This window comes from Cannabis sativa, chromosome 9 (assembly GCF_029168945.1).
Source record: "Cannabis sativa cultivar Pink pepper isolate KNU-18-1 chromosome 9, ASM2916894v1, whole genome shotgun sequence".
Lineage (NCBI taxonomy): Eukaryota > Viridiplantae > Streptophyta > Magnoliopsida > Rosales > Cannabaceae > Cannabis > Cannabis sativa.
Window position 1 is genome coordinate 8,650,035 of NC_083609.1, and position 20,651 is coordinate 8,670,685.

General features: G+C 31.6%; 1 protein-coding gene across 1 annotated transcript; it reads left to right on the plus strand.

Moving 5' to 3' along the window:
* Positions 1–886: 886 nt before the first annotated feature.
* Positions 887–5,058, plus strand: LOC115723484 (ribonucleoside-diphosphate reductase small chain A). Its single transcript, XM_030652979.2, has 9 exons — positions 887–1,294; positions 2,318–2,478; positions 3,159–3,207; positions 3,305–3,431; positions 3,713–3,778; positions 3,887–4,003; positions 4,207–4,369; positions 4,461–4,531; positions 4,669–5,058. Exons 1-9 carry the CDS (start codon positions 1,111–1,113, stop codon positions 4,781–4,783), a joined length of 1,053 nt encoding a protein of 350 aa, XP_030508839.2. The 5' UTR covers positions 887–1,110; the 3' UTR covers positions 4,784–5,058.
* Positions 5,059–20,651: the final 15,593 nt, after the last annotated feature.

The following is a 20,651-nucleotide window of genomic DNA, read 5'->3' on the forward strand; positions in this document are numbered from 1 at the left end:
TAAGATAGTTAATTTTTTAATCATTTTTTTATTTGTTTTAGTGTTATTTTAGTGTTGTTTTACTGTTGTTTTTCATGATTTATTTATTTGACACCGATTTCACTGCTCTTGCTCCATCTCGCTGGAATTAATAGTTATTTTCTGGGTATTTTTCGTGTTGTTGTGGTGGTTCTGTCCGTGGGTGTGGAAGATGAAGGCTATAAATACATTTCTTCTTCGTTCTCTTTGCTTATTTTTGTGATTTTTTTATTCTGGTTCTCTATAAATATATTTAACGAGCTCACTGACAAAAGAGTTTTGAGGTGTGTGGTTCTTTTATATTTTTCTAAGTGGTTATATTTGTTTCATTTGTTTTTGTGTTGTTTCAGTGTTGTTTTAGTAGTTTTTTTTATTATGATTTTCTAAGAATGAACTTGCAAATATAGTTGATTTTGCATCTGGTGTTGAGGCTCTGCAGCAAATTGTTTGTTTTTTTAAATCATTTTTTTCTTTTGTTTTGTTTGATTGTTTTAGTGTTGTTTTACAGTTATTTTTCCATGATTATTTATTTGATGTTAATTTCACTATTTTTGCTCAATATTGTTGGAATTAATGGTCGTTTCTGACTATCCTAGTGTTGTTGCAGTGATTCTATCTGTGGTTGTGAAAGATAGAGGCCTCATACTTTTTTTTTTTGTATTTACAGTATAAAAGAAAAAAAAAATAGGGGAGGACAGTATAAATGTAACATCTACCGTGTGGCAGTAAAATTGAAAAGTATTAACCCAAATTCAGTATTTTTGTAAAATGCCCCAAAAAAAAAAACCTTTAAAAAAAATCACATATCCAAAACGATGTCGTTGGAAGTAAAATAAAGGAAGAGAAGGATCCCAAAATAGTACACTCATAAATTAATCCGACATCCACGTAGAAACAAAGAAAACAAATGACTAATCATAAGAGATTTTAAGATCATCATTGGTCCCTCTCTGATGATTTTCAACCCTTCGCTCTCTTTTCATTTCATTTCATTCTCTCTCTTCTTCTCTTCTTCTGAGGTTTTAGAAGGGTTTCTCTTCCTCTGTCCGTACGCCACCTTAACCACGCATAGAGAAGAAGAAGGAAAAAAAGATGGGGTCTTTGACAAATGGGGTGGAGAGAGGAAGTACCCATATGAGAGAGAAAGATGAACCAGAAGAAGTGGATGAGCATGAACCAATATTAATGGAGCAAAACGAGAGATTTTGTATGTTTCCTGTAAGATATAAGCAAATTTGGGAGATGTACAAGAAGGCTTTAGCCAGCTTTTGGACTGGTACTATTTATTGCCAACCTCTCTGTCTCTGAATTTCCATGCTTTTAATAATTCTATTCAATTTATCTTTTTGCTGAGTAATTGGAAATGGGTTTGTGTTATTTTGTTATTTCATTTCTATTTATATGTCAAATTTAGCTTTTCTGTTATCTTGTGAATAAATGTGAGGCTTTGAAGGGGTTTTCTTTTTAATATTCTATTGGATTCTAGTTCTTACTTAATTTTGTTAACACGGTTTTTCTTGTCAGAAACATGAATTTGACTTTGTTCTGTTTGTTTTTGAGGTTGTTTTTTCAAATTTATGTTGTTCTACCCTTTTCTGACTTATTTCCCGAGGAAGTGTTTTGTGAAGAAAGAAGTAGCTTCTTTTATATCTCTTATTGGGACCCAGAAGATTATTTTAGATGAGAATTCTGGGGTCTGATTTATTAACCTGATAATAATTTAGCTTCTTTGAATGACAAATTTTGTATTTTGGCTTTACTTTGTTTTGGTGGGTTTACAACTCTAGTCTAGTCTTCAAGTTCAGCGTTATATTTATAGTATGTGTTTCAGTTTCCATGTTTTTGCTTTCTTCATTCGCACTGTTGTCTCACTGTAGTTGTCCTCTTCCTAATTTGAGTTATTATCATGTCTTATAATGTCTTATTGAAAGTATATGGAGTTTAAAATAATTATAATAGGAATATACTACCTTTTACTTCTCCTAGCATAAGTGAAGTGAACCAAGGGTCTAACACAAACATGAGTTTTGCACATGCACCAAATGATTGGGTTTGAGGAAGTTGCATTTTAATGGTACTTTAGAAAAATATGATTTTAGGTGAGACAGTGGCATGATTAAGTAAGAACTAGAATCCAACATTATCTACAAAATTAGAAAGATATCATGGTAAAGATATGATTAATAATTGCATGGGGCCAGTCACTATGATTCCATATTGTTTCCTGTATTGGTCTATGTGTTCACTTGGCTCTCAAATTGCATTAGTGTATTCTCATAATGTGTTAATGGGGTTACAGCTGAAGAGGTTGATCTCTCTCATGATGTTCAGCAGTGGAATACTTTGTCTGATTCAGAGAAACACTTCATAAGTCATGTATTGGCATTTTTTGCTTCATCTGATGGGATTGTTTTGGAAAATTTGGCTGCTCGATTTCTGAATGATGTTCAAATTCCAGAGGTGAATTCCTTGTTATGTGTGTGTCTTTGTTTATTTAGGAAAAATACTTGTAAGAACATGAAGAACTTTTTGTTTCTTTCTTTTTATTCCTATTTCAAGTACATTATTTATGGCTTAGTATCTATATTTAATATTCGGTGTTTCATATGCTTCATTGTTGCATCTTACTTTTGACTTCTACACCTTTATTCAAGGTTATCTTTTATCCTACTGGAAAGTCAAATGTCTTCAGGCTAATTCCTTGTTTGATGGTACAATAGGTACAAGTTTTTCATTGAAGGCCTATATTTTATTCCGACCTTTATTAGCATTCTTTTAATTTAGCATAGGAATATATTTACCAATAACAAGTGAGAATATTTTCACACTGTATTGCATTGTCTTACAAAATTGCTGGAATTATCTGCTTTATAAATGCTCAGATTTATAAAATGACTTTGTTTTTGTTTTCAACCCTGCAACTATGTTGTTAGTCCTTAATAGGTATAAAATCAAACTTACTAAGGTGTCTCAATTAAAAATATCTTCATATAAAACTACAAATTCCTTCCAATTCTAAACTCTTCTTTCATCAACCATTTTTGTTGTCGTTCAGACATAAGAACTCATCATTTCTTTGACTTAACATATATTCTATTCTTTCCTGATTGGCCTTTACTTCAATGTTCATCATCTCTCAGGCTCGGGCATTCTATGGATTTCAGATTGCAATGGAAAATATTCATTCTGGTATATCTTTAGTTGTTGATTATTTCCATTCATTCTATAAATGCATTTAATAGATACCCGATTAGAGTTTTGTTTTTTCGGTTCTGCTTTCTGTCAGAAATGTACAGCTTGCTTTTGGAAACGTACATTAAGGATTCAAGTGAGAAACATAGATTATTCAATGCAGTTGAAAACATTCCTTGTATCTCTAGCAAGGCTAAGTGGGCTATGGAATGGATTCGCAGGTACTGATGCATATTTTTACTTAATATTTCCTCAAAAACTAGCTTATGACTACATGGTATAGTTTTAGATAGTATATTATGTTTATTCATTTCAAGGGATTTCTAAAATCTCAATAAGCTATTAGTGTTCAATGAATTCATAGTTCTCTCAATTTTACATTAGACCGACTTTGAGCTAGATACTTTTGTTATCTTTCAAATGTCATTGACAGTCCTTTCCATATTAGTAGCCTTTTCCTTTCTTTTTTGTTACATAATTTCTTATTCTTTATGACACACAGTTCCACTTCGTTTGCGGAGCGACTTGTTGCTTTTGCTTGTGTTGAAGGAATATTTTTCTCTGGAAGGTAGTTTTCATTGATAGTAATCAGTCATATGCACCTTTTTGATGTTGCCAAGTTCATCTCTTGAGCTCATTTTTCCTTATTAGTAGTGGTGTTTGTTGTCATCCTCAGCTTTTGTGCAATATTCTGGCTTAAAAAGAGGGGATTAATGCCAGGCTTGACATTCTCAAATGAGCTTATTTCTAGAGATGAAGGACTCCACTGTGATTTTGCTTGTCTTCTGTATAGGTAATTTTTGTATATGTTTATTTTCTCTAGGCTTATATGGCACCTCTCGGGATTGATAATAAAGACATTGCTAGTATTAGATATTTTATTGCCTATATCTGGCTTTTTTCTTTTATGAACTTGGAATAGGAAAATTCAGTTATTTTTTCCTTTTGGTTTGCTATGTGAAATAATAACATACTTGTTTTATCTCTGGCTTACAGTTTATTGCGAAACAAACTACCTTGGGAAAAAGTTCTTCACATTGTAGGCAAAGCTGTTGAGATTGAGACAGAATTTGTTTGTGAGGCCCTCCCATGTGCATTGATTGGCATGAACTCAGCACTGATGAGCCAGTACATAAAATTTGTTGCAGATCGACTTTTGGTATCTCTTAACAACTCATTTCTGGCTCTTTTTCCTTCGACATATTTTTGTTCCCGCTTTTCAATTAAAGTCAAGCTTTCTATGTTTCCAGGCTGCACTGGGATGCCAGAGAAAGTACAATGTGGAAAATCCTTTTGATTGGATGGAGTTTATTTCTTTGCAGTGAGTTCATATATATATATATACTATTTTCATTGATTCTTTCTCAGGGACCTTAGGTTATCTAATAATGCCTTATTAGTAAGAAAGCTCACTAAAATTATGATCATGATGTTCTTCTTCATTGTTCAATTATGCAGAGGAAAGGCAAACTTCTTCGAGAGAAGAGTGGGTGATTATCAGAAGGCATCTGTAATGCCAAGCCTTCAAGGTGGTGAAAGAAACTTCGTCTTCAAGCTGGACGAAGACTTTTAGTCGTCATATCACAGTGTTGCAAGTTTCACAAGTTTCATAGAGAAGCTCAAATCAGCATCAAATTTTGTTACATTCCTTTCCTTATGTCAACAACATATTATCTACCATTCTACCTCAGATCTAAAGCCATTCAAAAGGTGTCATATCATGCCATAATCTGAAGTGAGTATCTATAAAGTTTAGTGTCCTTAAACTTATTATATACACATAAATTTTGGATCTATATATACTACTGTTCTTGTATCAATATATAATAATTCTTTCTTTTGTCCTAACCGAAAAGGGTCTTTATCTACTTCAAAATCATAACCACCAGGTGGAAACTTGGGGGGAAGTTTCTTCAGTCTCTGTCATTAGTTCATTGATTACTTGATTACTAATTAGCATTGCTTAACAAAATTTAGGTATATATGTACTTCCTTTTCAATAAGATATGAAATTAAAATGAAGAATAATTTGCTTACCTCTTGGTATGTTTATGGAAAGGGTTCCAATTATGAACTAAAATGATGGAATACTACATAATCTGCAATATAAGCTTTTTAAGGTTAGTAGGTTCCTTGTCAAGGAGGTGGTTATGGAGATTCTGTCTGGTAGTGGTAGTTGTAACAGGCTTTTCTTACTTGGTACCCTTTTCCTTTCATTAGTTAACATAACTTACTTTGATCTTAAATATTGACACTTGTTTTATTTAGTGTTCATCTCCAAATATCATCAGATTACAATACTTGCGTGTAGATTAATGATTGAAACTCAAGATTTACCCTCAATGCTTACTCATGTGACATCATTTTAACTAATCATATTTCTCTAAATCAAATTTGTGTATACACAATGAGTCAAAACTTGGAACTTAAATGATCAAACTCGTGCCATGGTGAGGTGCTTACATAACGATTGTTAGAATATTTGGGCTTCAAGAATATGTATTTGTCACTGTATATGGTATCAAGTAGTAGTATTGATAGAAATATATATTTCAGAAAGAAAGAAAATATTTGTGATTGGAAAATGAGTAGAAAAGCTTAAAACTAAATATGTATGAGTAAACATTTTCTGTTTGGTTGTGTTGGTGGGAAAAGAAAAAGAAGAATAAAATGGATTGGCTATTATCCAAAATATGGTCAATCTTCCATCACCACAGAAGCTAGTTTATTAGAGTTAATTGGTAATGAATGTCTAAACCGAATACAAAGACTATTTGTAATATCTTTACGTTTATGTTTATGACTATTTGTAATTTTTCTTGTGTAGTTAGAAACTGTAATTATGTGGCCCATAATATGGTCAAATGGACGTTTTCTAACAATGTTACGGGCATAGTAAAAATATCTACTATACCTATTAATATTTTTTGTAACGATCATGAGGTCTAACTTCAATTTAATTTATAAACGTATTTTTTTTTTGCCAATTGAAAATCAAAACATGCTTTCTTTCTAGTCACTTTTAAACCGTAATAATTATATTTATTTATTTTTTTTAAGAAAAGAAAATGTGGGTCGCAATCAAAGAAAGTAAAGTAATAGTTGTTAACCCTTTTGTATAAAATTATTCTAATAAATATATCACGTTAATCTCATAACAATTATTAATAATAATAATAATCCACACCATAATTACTTATTGACTATGTCAGGCCACTCATTATATTTATAGTTACTCAAACTGTATTATATTATTCTGCCATCTTCTTCCATTTGGTTAAAAAAAAACTCTTATCAGAACAATCTTATCCTCTTCTACTATATAAAAAGATTATTATTGTTTAGATAATATTTCTCTCTTTTTTTTTTTTAGAGAAAGAGAGAAAGTATCTTTCTCTTTTCTTCACTTTACTTTTCTCCACACTTTCATTGCCAATTTATCCTAATGGATATGCTATTTGTTGTCTTTGGTTAGGCAACATATATATAGGTCTTAGCAGAGTTTATTTATTATAATCACAAAAATTCATGCTAATTTGTTTTGTTATTCAAATGAGATACAATTAGGTTTATATGATAACATAATAATTCATGATAAGATATACTAAAGCTTTATAATGAATGATTTTTTTATCTTCTACTAATTTGTCATTTTATTATTATTATTATTATTATTAACAATGTCAATCATGTTTGCTTGCCTTGGCCGTTTTGATTTTTGGTGGCTACACTTCTCTTATATTAATCTAATATAAAAAAAATATATATATATATTAAAAGTCATCTGTCTCTTTCTCTTTCTAAAAAAGAAGGCAAAGAAAATGTTTTGTTTTTCTTACTGAAATACAGGGAGGAGTTGTGCACGCTAATATTATAAATGTATAAAATAAAAATTTATTTTTGTGCACAAAATAATAAACTAATATTATTAATATATAAAATAATAATTTATTTAAAAAAACATATAAAATAATAATACTACACTTACACGTTATAATTATAACGAACGCGAAACATTGAATGTCCAATTGTGATTGGATCGGGTTAGATGTTAATTTTTGAATATCCAATTGTATCAGATTGAATGTTGAATGATGTGTCCAAAAATCCAATATATTCAACACCCAATCGAACCAATTAATATTTTCATTTAATTTGGATGAGTAATTTAATTTTATGTTTGTTAATTGTTATACGTTAAAAAATATATGTATCTATAAAAATTAACACTAATTTTTTTTTTTTAATTGGATGGATCTATTCCAATCCAATAAATATTGGATCTAAAATATTAGATGGGTCCAATGCGATTCAAAAAATAACAGGTTTAAAATATTAGATAAACTCGAATTGAACCAATAGATATACATGAAATACATCTAATGAATAAAACCGATCTAATCCAACATACAATAGGTATTGGATCTATTAGATGGCTGAAATGAATCGGATCGAATCTGATGGTAAAATCTAGCATCCAATATATAATTGGATCAGATCTGGATAGATCTAAAAACATTAAATGTGGTCCAATGAATATCCTAATACACACTATTAATATTTTGTTTTGTGGGATTAACTTATGTAATTGGATAAATATTATGTTTAGTGTAATTTAAAAAAATATATATAAAAAATAATAAGCAAATAATAAATAAACAATATTGTTTCATTGCCTTAAAAAATACACCAACACCCATTTTCCATTACATCTTAGCCACCTGCTTTATTATTATTATTATTATTATTATTATTTAAAATCATCTCATAACAACTTTGAAACTCTCAAATGAAGCAGTTGATTTTTATTAATAAATGATTATGGTGTGAGACTGAGTGTGACTGCGATTCATCTATTTCACCTAACTCCAATCCATATATGTTTTCTTTGATTAAATCTATTTTCTGTTTTCCCATGCAAATTGGCTTAGGACTGCCTCATTCTCTGACTAATTGTCATTTATTATTATTATCATTGGTGGACAGTTAATGAAGAATCATAATCAATCAATAAGCTTAACTTTCCTAAACAAAAAAACATAATTAAAGTGGGTTCCTCATTTAGTTAGAGAAAATGATTTTTGGGTATTTGTACCTTAAACCAAACCAATTACTATACTAAGACTTACATTTCAAATTGATAAGAATGAGATTAGATTCTTTTCTAACTAAACTAATTTAAAAAAATTAGTATTTTTGATATACGGTTTGTTAAAATTTTACTTAAAATATAACAGTTACATAATCATGTTCTTTTCGATAAATTCCATTAGTTTAACCGTTAAAAATTAGTATTGTTACCCATTAAACTTTGACCAATTCTAAATTTTGTTCTATATTATAAAAAAAAAAAATCAAAATTTTATATTCTTATTAATTCTAAAAATTATTAAAAATTTGATAAAAGTATTAAATTAATAATAAAAAAAAACAATTTAGTTTACTTAAAAATACTTAAATTATTTCTAAAATAAAATATTTTAAAACTTTATTTTATTTATAAACACAAATCTTAAAAAATCAAATCAAAATTATTGAAAATTTAATAAATAATTTAAACAAACTAAGATTTCATAAAGAGAAAAATCAAGCTTATTTGTGTTTACAAATTCATATTATAAAAAATAAAGACAAATAATTAAAAATTCAATAAAAATATAAAATATTTTTTAAAAAAATGAAATTAAACTAAAAAAAATGTTATGTTTATTTGAACAAATTTAGATTTTTGGAAGAAAAAAATAGACTCAAATTTCTTCCCGTAAAATTTAGTTTTTACAAAAATCGATTTTTTAATATATTTTTTTTATCTAAATGGATTTTTAATAAAAAATAATTAATTTTTTTAAATCTCTTAATTTATTTTAAAATTTTGATTTCTTTTTTAATTTTTTTAATCATTCAAAATGATTTTTTAAGGATCTAAACTAATTTTTTAAGATATACCTAAGAAAAAAGATTGAATCTTTCTCATTTTTATTTAGAGAGAGTATAATTTGATAGTTTTTAAAGTTTGGGGACAAAATTACTAATTTACAAAGACATGTCAGTATGTAAACAGAATGATATGACAAAACCTAATAGAATGACTAAATTTCAATAAATTTAAAAATTCAGGGAGAATTTCTAACATTCTGTATATTTTAAGGGATAAAATCATTAGTGTCAAAAATTCAAAAGCAAAATTACTAATTATTTACTAATTTAACGCTTCTTATATTTGTACGATACATTATTAGTAAGAAAATTCACATTTCTCTAATCTCTCATTTAATTATTTGAAAATCTGGATTTTATTTGTTATTTATTAATTTTCAAAATATTAAATATTTAAACAATAATATTTTTTAAGTAGTTACATAAGAGGGTGTTAGATAGAATTTTTTTAGTGTTTCTAAATAACGCATTTTTTAATAAATCATACAATTTTATTAATAGCAATCAGTTAAAATAATAACATGTATTCCAATTGAGATATCTCCCCGTTGGAGACACGACTAGAATTAAAATTAAAAAAAAATGAGTCAAATAATCAATTGTCTAATTCCTAGATTGTTCGATAAAAAAACTAAAAAATAAAATAATATAAAAAAGATTACAGCATCACAATTACTTCAAAAATACATATATTTAGTTATTTATCGCTCAGAAGACACTACATTAGAAACTGTTGTAGCAAGTTCATTCAACCCCCTCTGAAATAGCATACTTGGAGACGATATCATTAAAAGTCGATTCATATTCAAATAAGAAATTCAGGTCAATCAAAGGAGGAGCCCTCTTTGTAGTTGACTTGGATTTGCATTTAGGAATTCTTAAAGTCATGAATGCAAAGTACATAAAGAAGAAGGGAAACATTAAAGGATGAATGGGGAGAAGGGTGGGAAAAGGAGAAATATTAACAGTGAGAAAATATCAGGGAAGTTACTGAATTTTTTTTATTTTCCTTTTAAATAAATATCAACAAATTAAATTTAAATAAATAAATCAAGGGAATTAGTAAAGGCGGGAAAATACCCAAAATTTTAAAATAATTATTCCATTAAATAAATTACGGCTCATTATGACATGTGAAATTATTTTTGCTAACCAGTTTCACAATATCCAAGCTCATACTAGAAAGGTCACGGGTTCAGAAATTGTAGAACCGAAGGGTAATTATAAGGGAAAAAATAATCACGAGGGTATAAAGTAATTCTTCTCACAATAATTATGTTGACTGTGGATTTGGCCAATCAACACAGAGTCTGACTAGGATTAGATTTTGCTTATGATTGTCAGATGAGAATGATAATAAATGTAAAATACACCAAGATTTATAGAGGTTCGACCCTTTTTATTTAGGTAATGACCTACTCTTCTTTTAGTTGTATTCACTCTTTAGATAATACCAAGCAGATTACAGATTGTAACCTTGTAATTTCTAGCTAGGCTCTCTTCAGTATTACAATGAGAATGTATTTTGCAGGTGAGAAGTATGAGAAAAGAGAGAGGACTTATTGTTATAGTGCTTCTGAGCGTGATTGAAACTTAAGTTCTGAGTGTACTGGCCCTTTATACAGTAATAGGGCTTACAAGCTGTACATAGAGATATTCCTAAAAAATAGGGAAGTTACACTGTATATTTGAAATACAAAGTAATAATTAATAATCCCTAAAGAATAGGATTGTTACTTGTTGACGGAGAGTCCCTATCTTTGTGGGCAGTTTGAACTGTTTCGAAGTCGTAGGAATGCTAAAGGCGAGTTGGAAGGCTTGTGTGAACAACACAAGCGTTGGTGTGTTCTTGTACACTTGACCGACTAGCCTTGTTGAAGGTTGCCCGGTGCTTGGAAGCTATCACTCCTGGTCGGCCAGTTATAGGTCCGGCCAGGACCTTGCTGGCATGGTTGTACATCTCTCTTTGCTTGTGGCATTGATATTAGGACAAACTTGCTTGTGTCCATCGTGTAACCATGGGATCTTGCAGGTTGGAAGGCTCTACGACACTAACCTGCTAGATTCGAAGGTTGCACGATACTAACCTGGCAGGTTGGAAGGCTGCGCAGTACTAACCTAGAAGGTTGGAAAGCTACACGACACTAACCTGGTGTTGGGTTTTATGCCCTAAATAAAACTCTTTACAATCTGATTAGTTATCAATATAAGAAATTTGAAGTGATTGATGTTTGCATGAATTTTACATGCTAATGATTTAAATATGTTTATTACATTTACACACAGAATCAGTTAAATCCAGATCATATGTTTATTCACAATTACAGTATCGTCAACACAGTGGAATGTGATTGTGATCATATGAATGAAAAGACTAAGTCCATGTTTCATCAGTGTTATTGGATTTACACTAATGTGATAATTAGCGATGATGTGTACTTACACTTGGAGTAAGTGTTATGTTCTTTCCAGGACATTAGTAAAGTATACTAGTTTCGAATGTATGGAGTATACATTGGACTGGACCGATATTGCAACTAAGTTAAGATATTACAAACTTACCGTTATATATATCTTTCCAAGTCAATATCAGTAGTTGATCTTAAGATTAAAAGAATCTAAATCCTGATATGCTTAGGCTCAACTCAGGAATGGTATTCATGTTCTTTGATTTATTAGTTAAGCCTACTTTTAGGTCAGGGTGATACGTATATTTTGGGAACATCATAGTATGATTGAGTGGGAGTGCTGAACATAAATATGGAATCTATAGCCTTCTACTGGTGTATAGAAGTAAAGTGATGATTCCCTTCGAGCTTAGCAAATAGAAGTAAATGGATGAGCTCTTGTTTAACTGACTAATCATTAGATCATTAAACACCATTTACAGGTAGCTAAGTGTTTTAAGGGGCAAAATACATTGAGGGGTGAGAACGGTAAAGAAATCCCATCTCGATGTAGATCATCTATATAGAGGATCTTTAAATCACAATAAGATTATAACAATGGTTAAATGAGATAGCATATTGATATCGTGAAACATATAATATGCTCTATATAAGTCTGAGAGTGCAATTCTAAGTTCTAAGAGTGGATTCAACGAAGAATTAATAAGTAGGAATTTACTTGGTAAATTTGGTTCACTTATTGGAAGCTCAGCATATAGATCCATGGTCCCCATTCTAGTTGAGAACATTCTGCTTGTAAGACTCATTAATTGATTCGTGATTGATCAATTATAATTCTAAAGTTAGACTATGTCTAATTTTATGAATTTTCACTAAGTAGGGGTGAAATTGTAAAGAAAGGAGTTTCTAGGTTTATTTATTTATTAATGGACTTTATATGTCTAATTAATAATTAAATTAAATGACAATATTATTTAATAATCTATTTTAGTTATTAAATAATTAGTTTTGGCATTTAAAAGGTTAGAATTGGAAAATTGGCGTTTTTGAGAAAATAGAAATAAAATTTGATAAAACTGCAAAATCAAGTGGGGCCCACTACTACACCTTGGCCGGCCACTTAATGAGGTTTTTCAAATTAATATTTTCATTATTTTAATGCCAAATAATTCCTAACCTAAACCTAGTAGTTGCCTATAAATAGAAAGTGATGGCTCAGTCAAATCACAAGTTTTCACAAGCCTTTCTGACAGAAATTTCTCTCTTCAGAAAAACTGAGCCTTCCCCACTTTCTATACCTGGCCGAAACCCTCTCTTCTCTTTTCTTCTTCATAAATTTCGACCCTAGTGAAAGAGTAAGTGCCCATACACAGCAAGCAGTAACTCAATCATAGATTGGAAGACTGTGAATGATCAAACTTGAAGAAGAAGGACATTCGGGCTCAGATCTTGATTATACTCTGCTACAGAAAGGATACAAGGGTTAGAGATCTGAGCGGAAGGAGACATTAATTTCGCTGCATCAATGTAAGGTTTTCTTAACTTTATATGTGTTTAATTTATCGTTTTAGAAAGTTCATATTTAGGGTGTTTGAACAACATACTTGTGAGTAGATCTAAGATCCTGGTAAAATAAATTCCAACAACTGGCAAGTTGGAAGGCTGCAGTACACTAACCTGGCAGGTTGGAAAGCTGCACGACACTAACCTGGCAGGTTAGTGCTGACCTGTCTTCAATGTATTTTCAGCTTGTGTTATTCTTCCTTGAAACCTTCAGGCTTGGTGGTTAGGGAGCTGTCTAGAATTAGGTTGTCCAGCCTTGTGTAGGTTGCAAGAAGTCCGACCTTGTTCATGGAGGCTGCAGGCTACTCGAAGCTTGGTGCACTATTTGGCCAGCCAACTTTATTTGTAGGTTATTTGGCACATGCTGCAATCATTGACTGGCCAGTTAGGGTCTGGCCATGTTTTGAATTATTTTTTGTGATCTTGACATCTTGATGGATGAGGAACCATACAGCACTACCTTGTCCGGTTAGTGATGAGTTGTTCTCCACGTGTCTTTTGTATCTTGCCACGTGAAAGTGCTATGTTAGGTGGACAAAAATTGGGATAACAAACTACAATATAACTAATAAAATGATGCGGCCACAACAATATGGAACACAATGTTTCATTAAAGGGAATGCATAGGAAATGGAGCAAAGCTCAGGAAGCTTAGAGAACAAAACAGAGCTTGGGAAATTAAAGAATAGTTTGCAGAGTTTGAAGAGCCAAAGTAGAGAGAAAAGCGCGCACGAGGACATGAAGAGAACAAGTCAATGTAGACTAATCCGAACAAGAAAAAGGGAAAAGATTTAATGATCATTCCCTTCTATAAATAGAAGACCCCATTATTAAAAAAAATTATACCAATTTTCGACAACACTAAACTAGCTAAAATTTTGCTAGAATAAATTTTTAAATTATTCTTAGCTCGAATAGAGGAAAGAGGAGGAAAATAATAATAAGCAAGAGAAATTGTGTAAATTAGAGAATATTGTATTCATTAGTTAAATCAATTTTGGTATAATTAAATAATTCAAAGTCATATTATAAAATTATTGTTGAACTAATTTTCCAAACATAAGTATTAAACATCTTAACTTAAAGGTGTAAAATAACAATACAACATTTATATTTGTGTATGTATATCTTATTAAGTGTTGAAGAGGTTGAACCATATTGGTTAGATATATAATGACAATGACATTAAATAATAATAATAATATAGTAGTAGTAGTTCCTAACTAAACAAGCCACTAGTGCTCAGATGTTCCATGTCCATACATACTTCTCAAACTTCTCATCTAATATCGTGTAAGCATATGAGTAAAACAAGGATAAAGTTTTATCCTTTTTTCTTTCAATTATATAAATAAATATTATGTAAATAAATATATAGAGAGGAGATTTCAATGATTACATTAAATATATAATCATAATAATTACATTTATATTTAATCATTAGATTATTATTTGACGGTTATGATTAATGTAAAAATTTACAAAAAATAATTAATAAATTACATGTAACTTGATACTAACCTGATTTGATTTATTTTTTTAAAATAAAAAGTTATATTAATTTTTAAAAAAGTTTTATTAAATATTTTAATTGAAAAAAAATAATTTATTTAAGTCTAAAAATAGAAAATTTACCTATTAGTAACCTATTATAGTAGGTTATAAAAAAGTGTAACCATCATAGTTATATTTTTATTGTAACTATTAAATAATCACTCATATATTTATTTATATAAGTGAAAAAAAAAAGACACCCTTAGTCTATACCTTTCCTTACCAATAAAGGCTTTTCCTTTTGGGCATATATTAATATCATCATATCATCACTTCTTCTCTAGTGGATATATCACTCACTCACTCCCCTGTCATCATCTCTACCTACTTCTAACCCACTCAACTTTATCAGAATCTTATTCCAATAAATTCAAAATTATATATTTTTGGAGGAAAATAAATAGTGGATCAGAATAAATCCAAACTCCACACTTTATCTTCTAAATTAAAATCTATAAAATGAAAATAATTTCCTCTTTCTTTGTCATCCAATGACTATGAGGTTTATCATTATTTAAATAATGAAAGAAATTAAAGGTTTTTTTTTGGGTGAGGAGAAAGAAATTGGTAAAATACTAAAAATAATTTTTAGTGAATAGCTTATTCTTATAAATAGTAATTATATCCTACTGCCACAAACTAAATATATAATTTTTTGTTTTGCCAAAAAGATGTATAAGTTTTGTTTTACAAAGAATATATAAGAGATAACTTTGATGTGATTTTGAATATATTTTGTTTTTGGGCTTATACTTCATGGTTATTTCATTTATGCCAGAAACAATCACATTAAATGAAATCACAAAAAAAAAAAAAAATCACAAATTAAAAGAGAAAGTAAGAAACAAAGAAAATTAAAGAAATAAAAACACAATCAAAACCATAAAAGAATAAAACAAGAAAGAAAAAAAATCATACATAAAAATAAACAAAAATAAAGGTGGATAAAAAACTACACTCACCCCAAACAAACACAAAACCCTTAAAATAATATACATATACGTATATATGTAAGCAAATATCACCTCAATATAATACCAACCAAACAAAATCTAAAATAAACACTACTACAAAAATGAGTTTTCTCGACGTTTTTAAACAGACATTTAAAGTATTCCCATCGGTTTCTATAACCGTCTGTTAACCTCAGTTCAGAGTTTGTTAATAGTTAGTTAATTGTTCTGTTAGTTAACTAATGTAACAGTTTTTCTGCCACTTATTTGGCTGTTATCTTTTCTTTTCTCTGTTCTGTTTTCTTTTCAAACTCTGTAACAAACTATATGCCTCTCTATATAAAGCTGCTCTCATCCAAGACTTGGTTAACTTTTACAAGTCTTGTGATTCTTCTCTTAGACAGAATCCTTGTAGAATTGTATAGATGAGTTCACATTTTACATGGTCTCAGAGCCTTTGATCAACATCGTCAATGGATCCTCGTCACCCTGAATCCACCGCCCCTGCTTCTGCCGCCCCTGCTACTGCTGCTCAGATTCCGGCAGCTCCACCAGTTCACCAATGGAATCCTTTCCAGAATTCTCTGAATTCTTCCCTTACTGTTCGACTCGATCGAACCAATTATCTTGCGTGGAAGGCGCAAGTCATCCCCACCGTCATCGGTCATGGCCTTGACGAAATTCTTCTCGCCGGAGTTGCTCCTGTTCGAACCCTCGTCAATGGCAACATCAATCCAGAGTACACGACTTGGAAGAGAAAAGATCAATTACTCCTCAGCTGGCTTCGATCTTCAATGACTGAGACAATTCTTGGGTCATCTGCTCAATATAACTCCTCCTATGAAGCCTGGCGTGCCCTAGAACAACGATTTGTAAGTCAATCCAAGGCCCGACTACTTCAAATCAAGTCCCAATTATCCACACTTCAGAATGGTAATATATGCATTACTGATTATTGTGACAAAGTGAAGATTCTTGCTGATTCTTTATCAACTGCTGGTCACCCTCTTGATGATAGTGATTTGATAATGCATCTTTTAAATGGTTTGGGACCCCAATATGATCCTGTTGTGGTTCATGTTACAAGTCTTGTGGATAATTTGTCCTTAGAATCTATTCAATCTTTGTTGCTAACCCATGAGAGCAGGCTTGAAAGACACTATACCTTGAGTGATTCTTCATCCAAGATGACAGCAAATCTCTCTCGATACACTCCTGGTTATCGTTCTTATGCTCCTCAAGGCCGTGGCACTGCTTCCAACAACAGATCTCAGGGTCGATCCTTTGGCCGTGGTCACCCCTCCATTCCACGCTTGCTTTGTCAAGTATGCCACAAAGCTGGACATACTGCTGCCATATGCCATTACAGGTTCGATAAAGGCTTTGTTACACCCAAGATCAGTGAGCCAAGAGCCTATCTTGCTGAGATAGATGAAGATGATGACCCTCAAGTGTACTCTAGCTCTGTGCTCCCTGAATTAATGGATGATTTCGACTGGTATGCTGACACGGGAGCCGCAAACCATATTGCTCAAGGAATGGAACACCTTGAATCTCAAATACCTTACTCAGGTTCGGACACTCTTGTTGTTGGAAATGGTAAACGCCTACCCATAAGTCATGTTGGTAATTCCTCTCTCCCTTCCTCTAATAACCCTTTACATCTTAATAATGTCATTAAAGTCCCTCACATAACAAAGAACCTAATTAGCGTGTCTAAACTTACTGAGGATAATAATATTTTTCTTGAATTTCACTCAAAATGTTGTTTTGTCAAGGACAAAGTAACCGGGAGAGTCTTGCTCAAAGGGAGGCTTAAAAATGGCTTATACACACTATCTCACAGTTCTTTCCCTTCATCAAGAGTCCAGTTAGAATGCAACCTTGCCACAACTCAAGCCAAGACAGAAACTTCATCTCTGCCTTCAACTTCTATAGATGTCAGTCCCATAGAATCTATTCCTTCCACTATAGATCAATGTAATAACACTACTGTTACAGCAGCTTCTTCATGTAATGATTTCCACGTTAATAAAAATGATACTTTTCCTACTGAAGTTGTTCATAATTCAGTTCTTTATGTTGCTGAAAAATCGAATATAAATCTTTGGCATTCTAAGTTAGGACATCCTGCCCCCCAAATACTAGCCAAGATACTTGCTGCATTAAATCTTTCTGTCAATCTCAAAGATATAAAATTTTGTGAGGCATGCAAAAGAGGAAAGAGCCATAAACTCCCATACTCTATCTCTACCTCAAGAGCTTCCCAACCCCTTGAATTGGTCCACACTGATTTGTGGGGACCCTCTCATACACCATCTAAAGAAGGTCATAGATATTACATACACTTCATTGATGATTATAGCAGGTACACATGGATCTTTCCCTTATCCCTAAAATCCCAAGCCTATAGTACCTTCCTCCAATTCAAAGCTTTTGCTGAAAAACAATTTGCCTTACCTATCAAATCTGTCCAGTCCGATTGGGGAGGGGAGTATAGATCCTTAGCATCTTTTCTTACTCAACATGGTGTCCATTTCCAACATCCATGTCCCCATGATCATGAGCAAAATGGTCGTGCTGAAAGAAAGCATCGCCATATCACAGAAACAGGGCTCACATTACTTGCTCAAGCCGGTTTACCCATGTCATATTGGTGGCTTGCCTTTCAAAATGTTGTGTACTTAATCAATAGATTGCCTACTAAGGTCATTGGAGATGTATCTCCATATGAATGTTTATTTCATAGCAGCCCTGATTACTCTTTTCTAAAGCCTTTTGGATGTGCTTGCTATCCTCATATCAGGCCTTACAATACTCACAAACTTGCTTTAAGATCTGAAAAGTGCATTTTTGTTGGTTATTCTATGAATCACAAGGGTTACTTATGTGAAAACCAAGATGGCAAGGTTTACATAGCAAGGAATGTTATTTTTAATGAGGAAGAGTTCCCAGCTCATCAAATGGCCACAGCTAGTCAGGTACATTTTTCTACTCCAATTTGTGTTCCTACTGGCTCATTTATTACTCCTTCTCTTACTAATATAGTACCTGCTTGTGTGCCTACTGCTGAGGACAACACTCTTGCCATTCCTCTCTCTGGTTCAAGCCTTGCTACTGATATAGCCCCTGCTGTCTCCTCTATGCAAGAAATGGATTCACGAACTCATCCTCTCTGCCCCCACCACATATATACCCACTTCCATACCCTCCACAACAAATACTGCACCAAAAATGACCATTTCAGCACCTCCCACAACCAATATTACACCAGAAATTCCCACAATACCATCCATTTTTACACCAGATTTGCCACCCACCACCAGTACCACAAATAACCATCCTATGCAAACCAGATCTAAATCTGGTATTCATAAACCCAAAGCATATCTCTCGACCCAACACCCTCTTCCCGAATCCATTTTACCAAAGGAACCAACAACATTAAAGCAAGATTTGCATGATCCTCTCTGGTACAAGTCTATGCAGCAAGAGAATTATGCTTTAAAGAAAAACAATACATGGACTCTTGTTCCATACTCTTCTGACATGCATATTGTAGGTAACAAGTGGGTACATCGGATAAAGTTAAAGGCTGATGGTTCGGTTGACAAGCTGAAATCAAGATTAGTGGCTAAAGGGTACTCCCAAACACCTGGAATAGATTACACCGATACCTTCAGTCCAGTTGTGAAGCCAGCCACTGTGAGAATATTGCTAACTCTTGCTGTGTCAAACTCCTGGCCGATTACATAGTTAGATATCTCAAATGCCTTCTTAAATGGCACACTTAAAGAAGATGTTTTTATGGTTCAGCCTCCAGGATTTGTGGATCCTAAATATCCTACACATGTGTGCAAGCTAAACAAGGCTCTTTATGGTCTAAAGCAGGCCCCTAGAGCATGGAATGAGAAACTCAAACTCACACTGTACAACAAAGGATTTACCTGCTCTAAATCCGACAACTCCCTCTTCATTTTAGGTTCGGGTGATTCTCAAATTCTATTGCTTGTGTATGTAGATGATAACTTGATTACAGGACCCAATGCTCATCAAATTTCTACCCTCATTCATGATCTAAACAAGGAGTTTGATGTCAAAAATCTAGGCTCTCTTCACTACTTTCTGGGTATTGAAGTTGTAAGAACACCTGCTGGAATGTATCTCTCTCAATCAAAATATATAGCCACTTTACATAGTCGGTTGAAAATGGATGGAGCAAAGCCTAGTCCAAGCCCTACTAGTTCTGCTCACAAACTCTCTCTATCCATTGGTGATCCTTTTCCTGATCAAACACTTTACAGGAGTAAAGAAAATAATAGATAAAGAAATGGGAATATTATATATAAAAAAAAATAATGAGACACTTACCTCAAAATATTATTGATAACCATACACTTAAGCAACACACAACTCAAAAAGAAGGAGCTGCTGTCGATGAACGCCAAACAGAGAAGAAGAAGAAGAAAAAGGAACACGGAGCAACCCACGAACACATTATTCAGACTAAGAAAACTGATTTTAACTTGTATTACAATTACTAGCTTATTCTTTAAAAGTTGGGCTGAAAATAAAAACATGAAATATGAATTTTGGACATTAAGTTTAAAAGAATGGAAAAATTACACAGCATACTTACTTTTTATTTCTTATTTTAATTTGACCTTTATTTTATTATTCTTTAATTTATATTCAACTTTATAGGTTATATCTCTCCGTTACGTGCGTTCGAGACTCTAATTTTGATAAATTATGTGAAGTTATATTTAGTACTTTGACTATAGAAGAGAGTATTTATCAATTAAAATTATTTTGGAGTTATATTTAGTTAATATGTAATAAAAAGTAGTAGTTTTCAACTTATTTTATAAAAATATGATATATCAGATACTATAAAAAAAACAAATACTAAGAAAGAGTGTCAAACTTGTAAGTGCCATCTTTTTATAACTTTGCTATAAAATCTCATATTATCTAATTTTTACTTTATTTAATGATTATAAATTTATCTCCTTCAATACTAAAA

What these genes read in the sequence shown, in the direction of transcription:
- LOC115723484 (XM_030652979.2), top strand. Translation starts at nt 1,111, where the DNA reads ATGGGGTCTTTGACAAATGGGGTGGAGAGAGGAAGTACCCATATGAGA. An exon ending in TTTAGCCAGCTTTTGGACTG is followed by an intron (nt 1,295 to 2,317) that starts GTACTATTTATT and finishes ATGGGGTTACAG; the next exon opens with CTGAAGAGGTTGATCTCTCT. An exon ending in AATGGAAAATATTCATTCTG is followed by an intron (nt 3,208 to 3,304) that starts GTATATCTTTAG and finishes GCTTTCTGTCAG; the next exon opens with AAATGTACAGCTTGCTTTTG.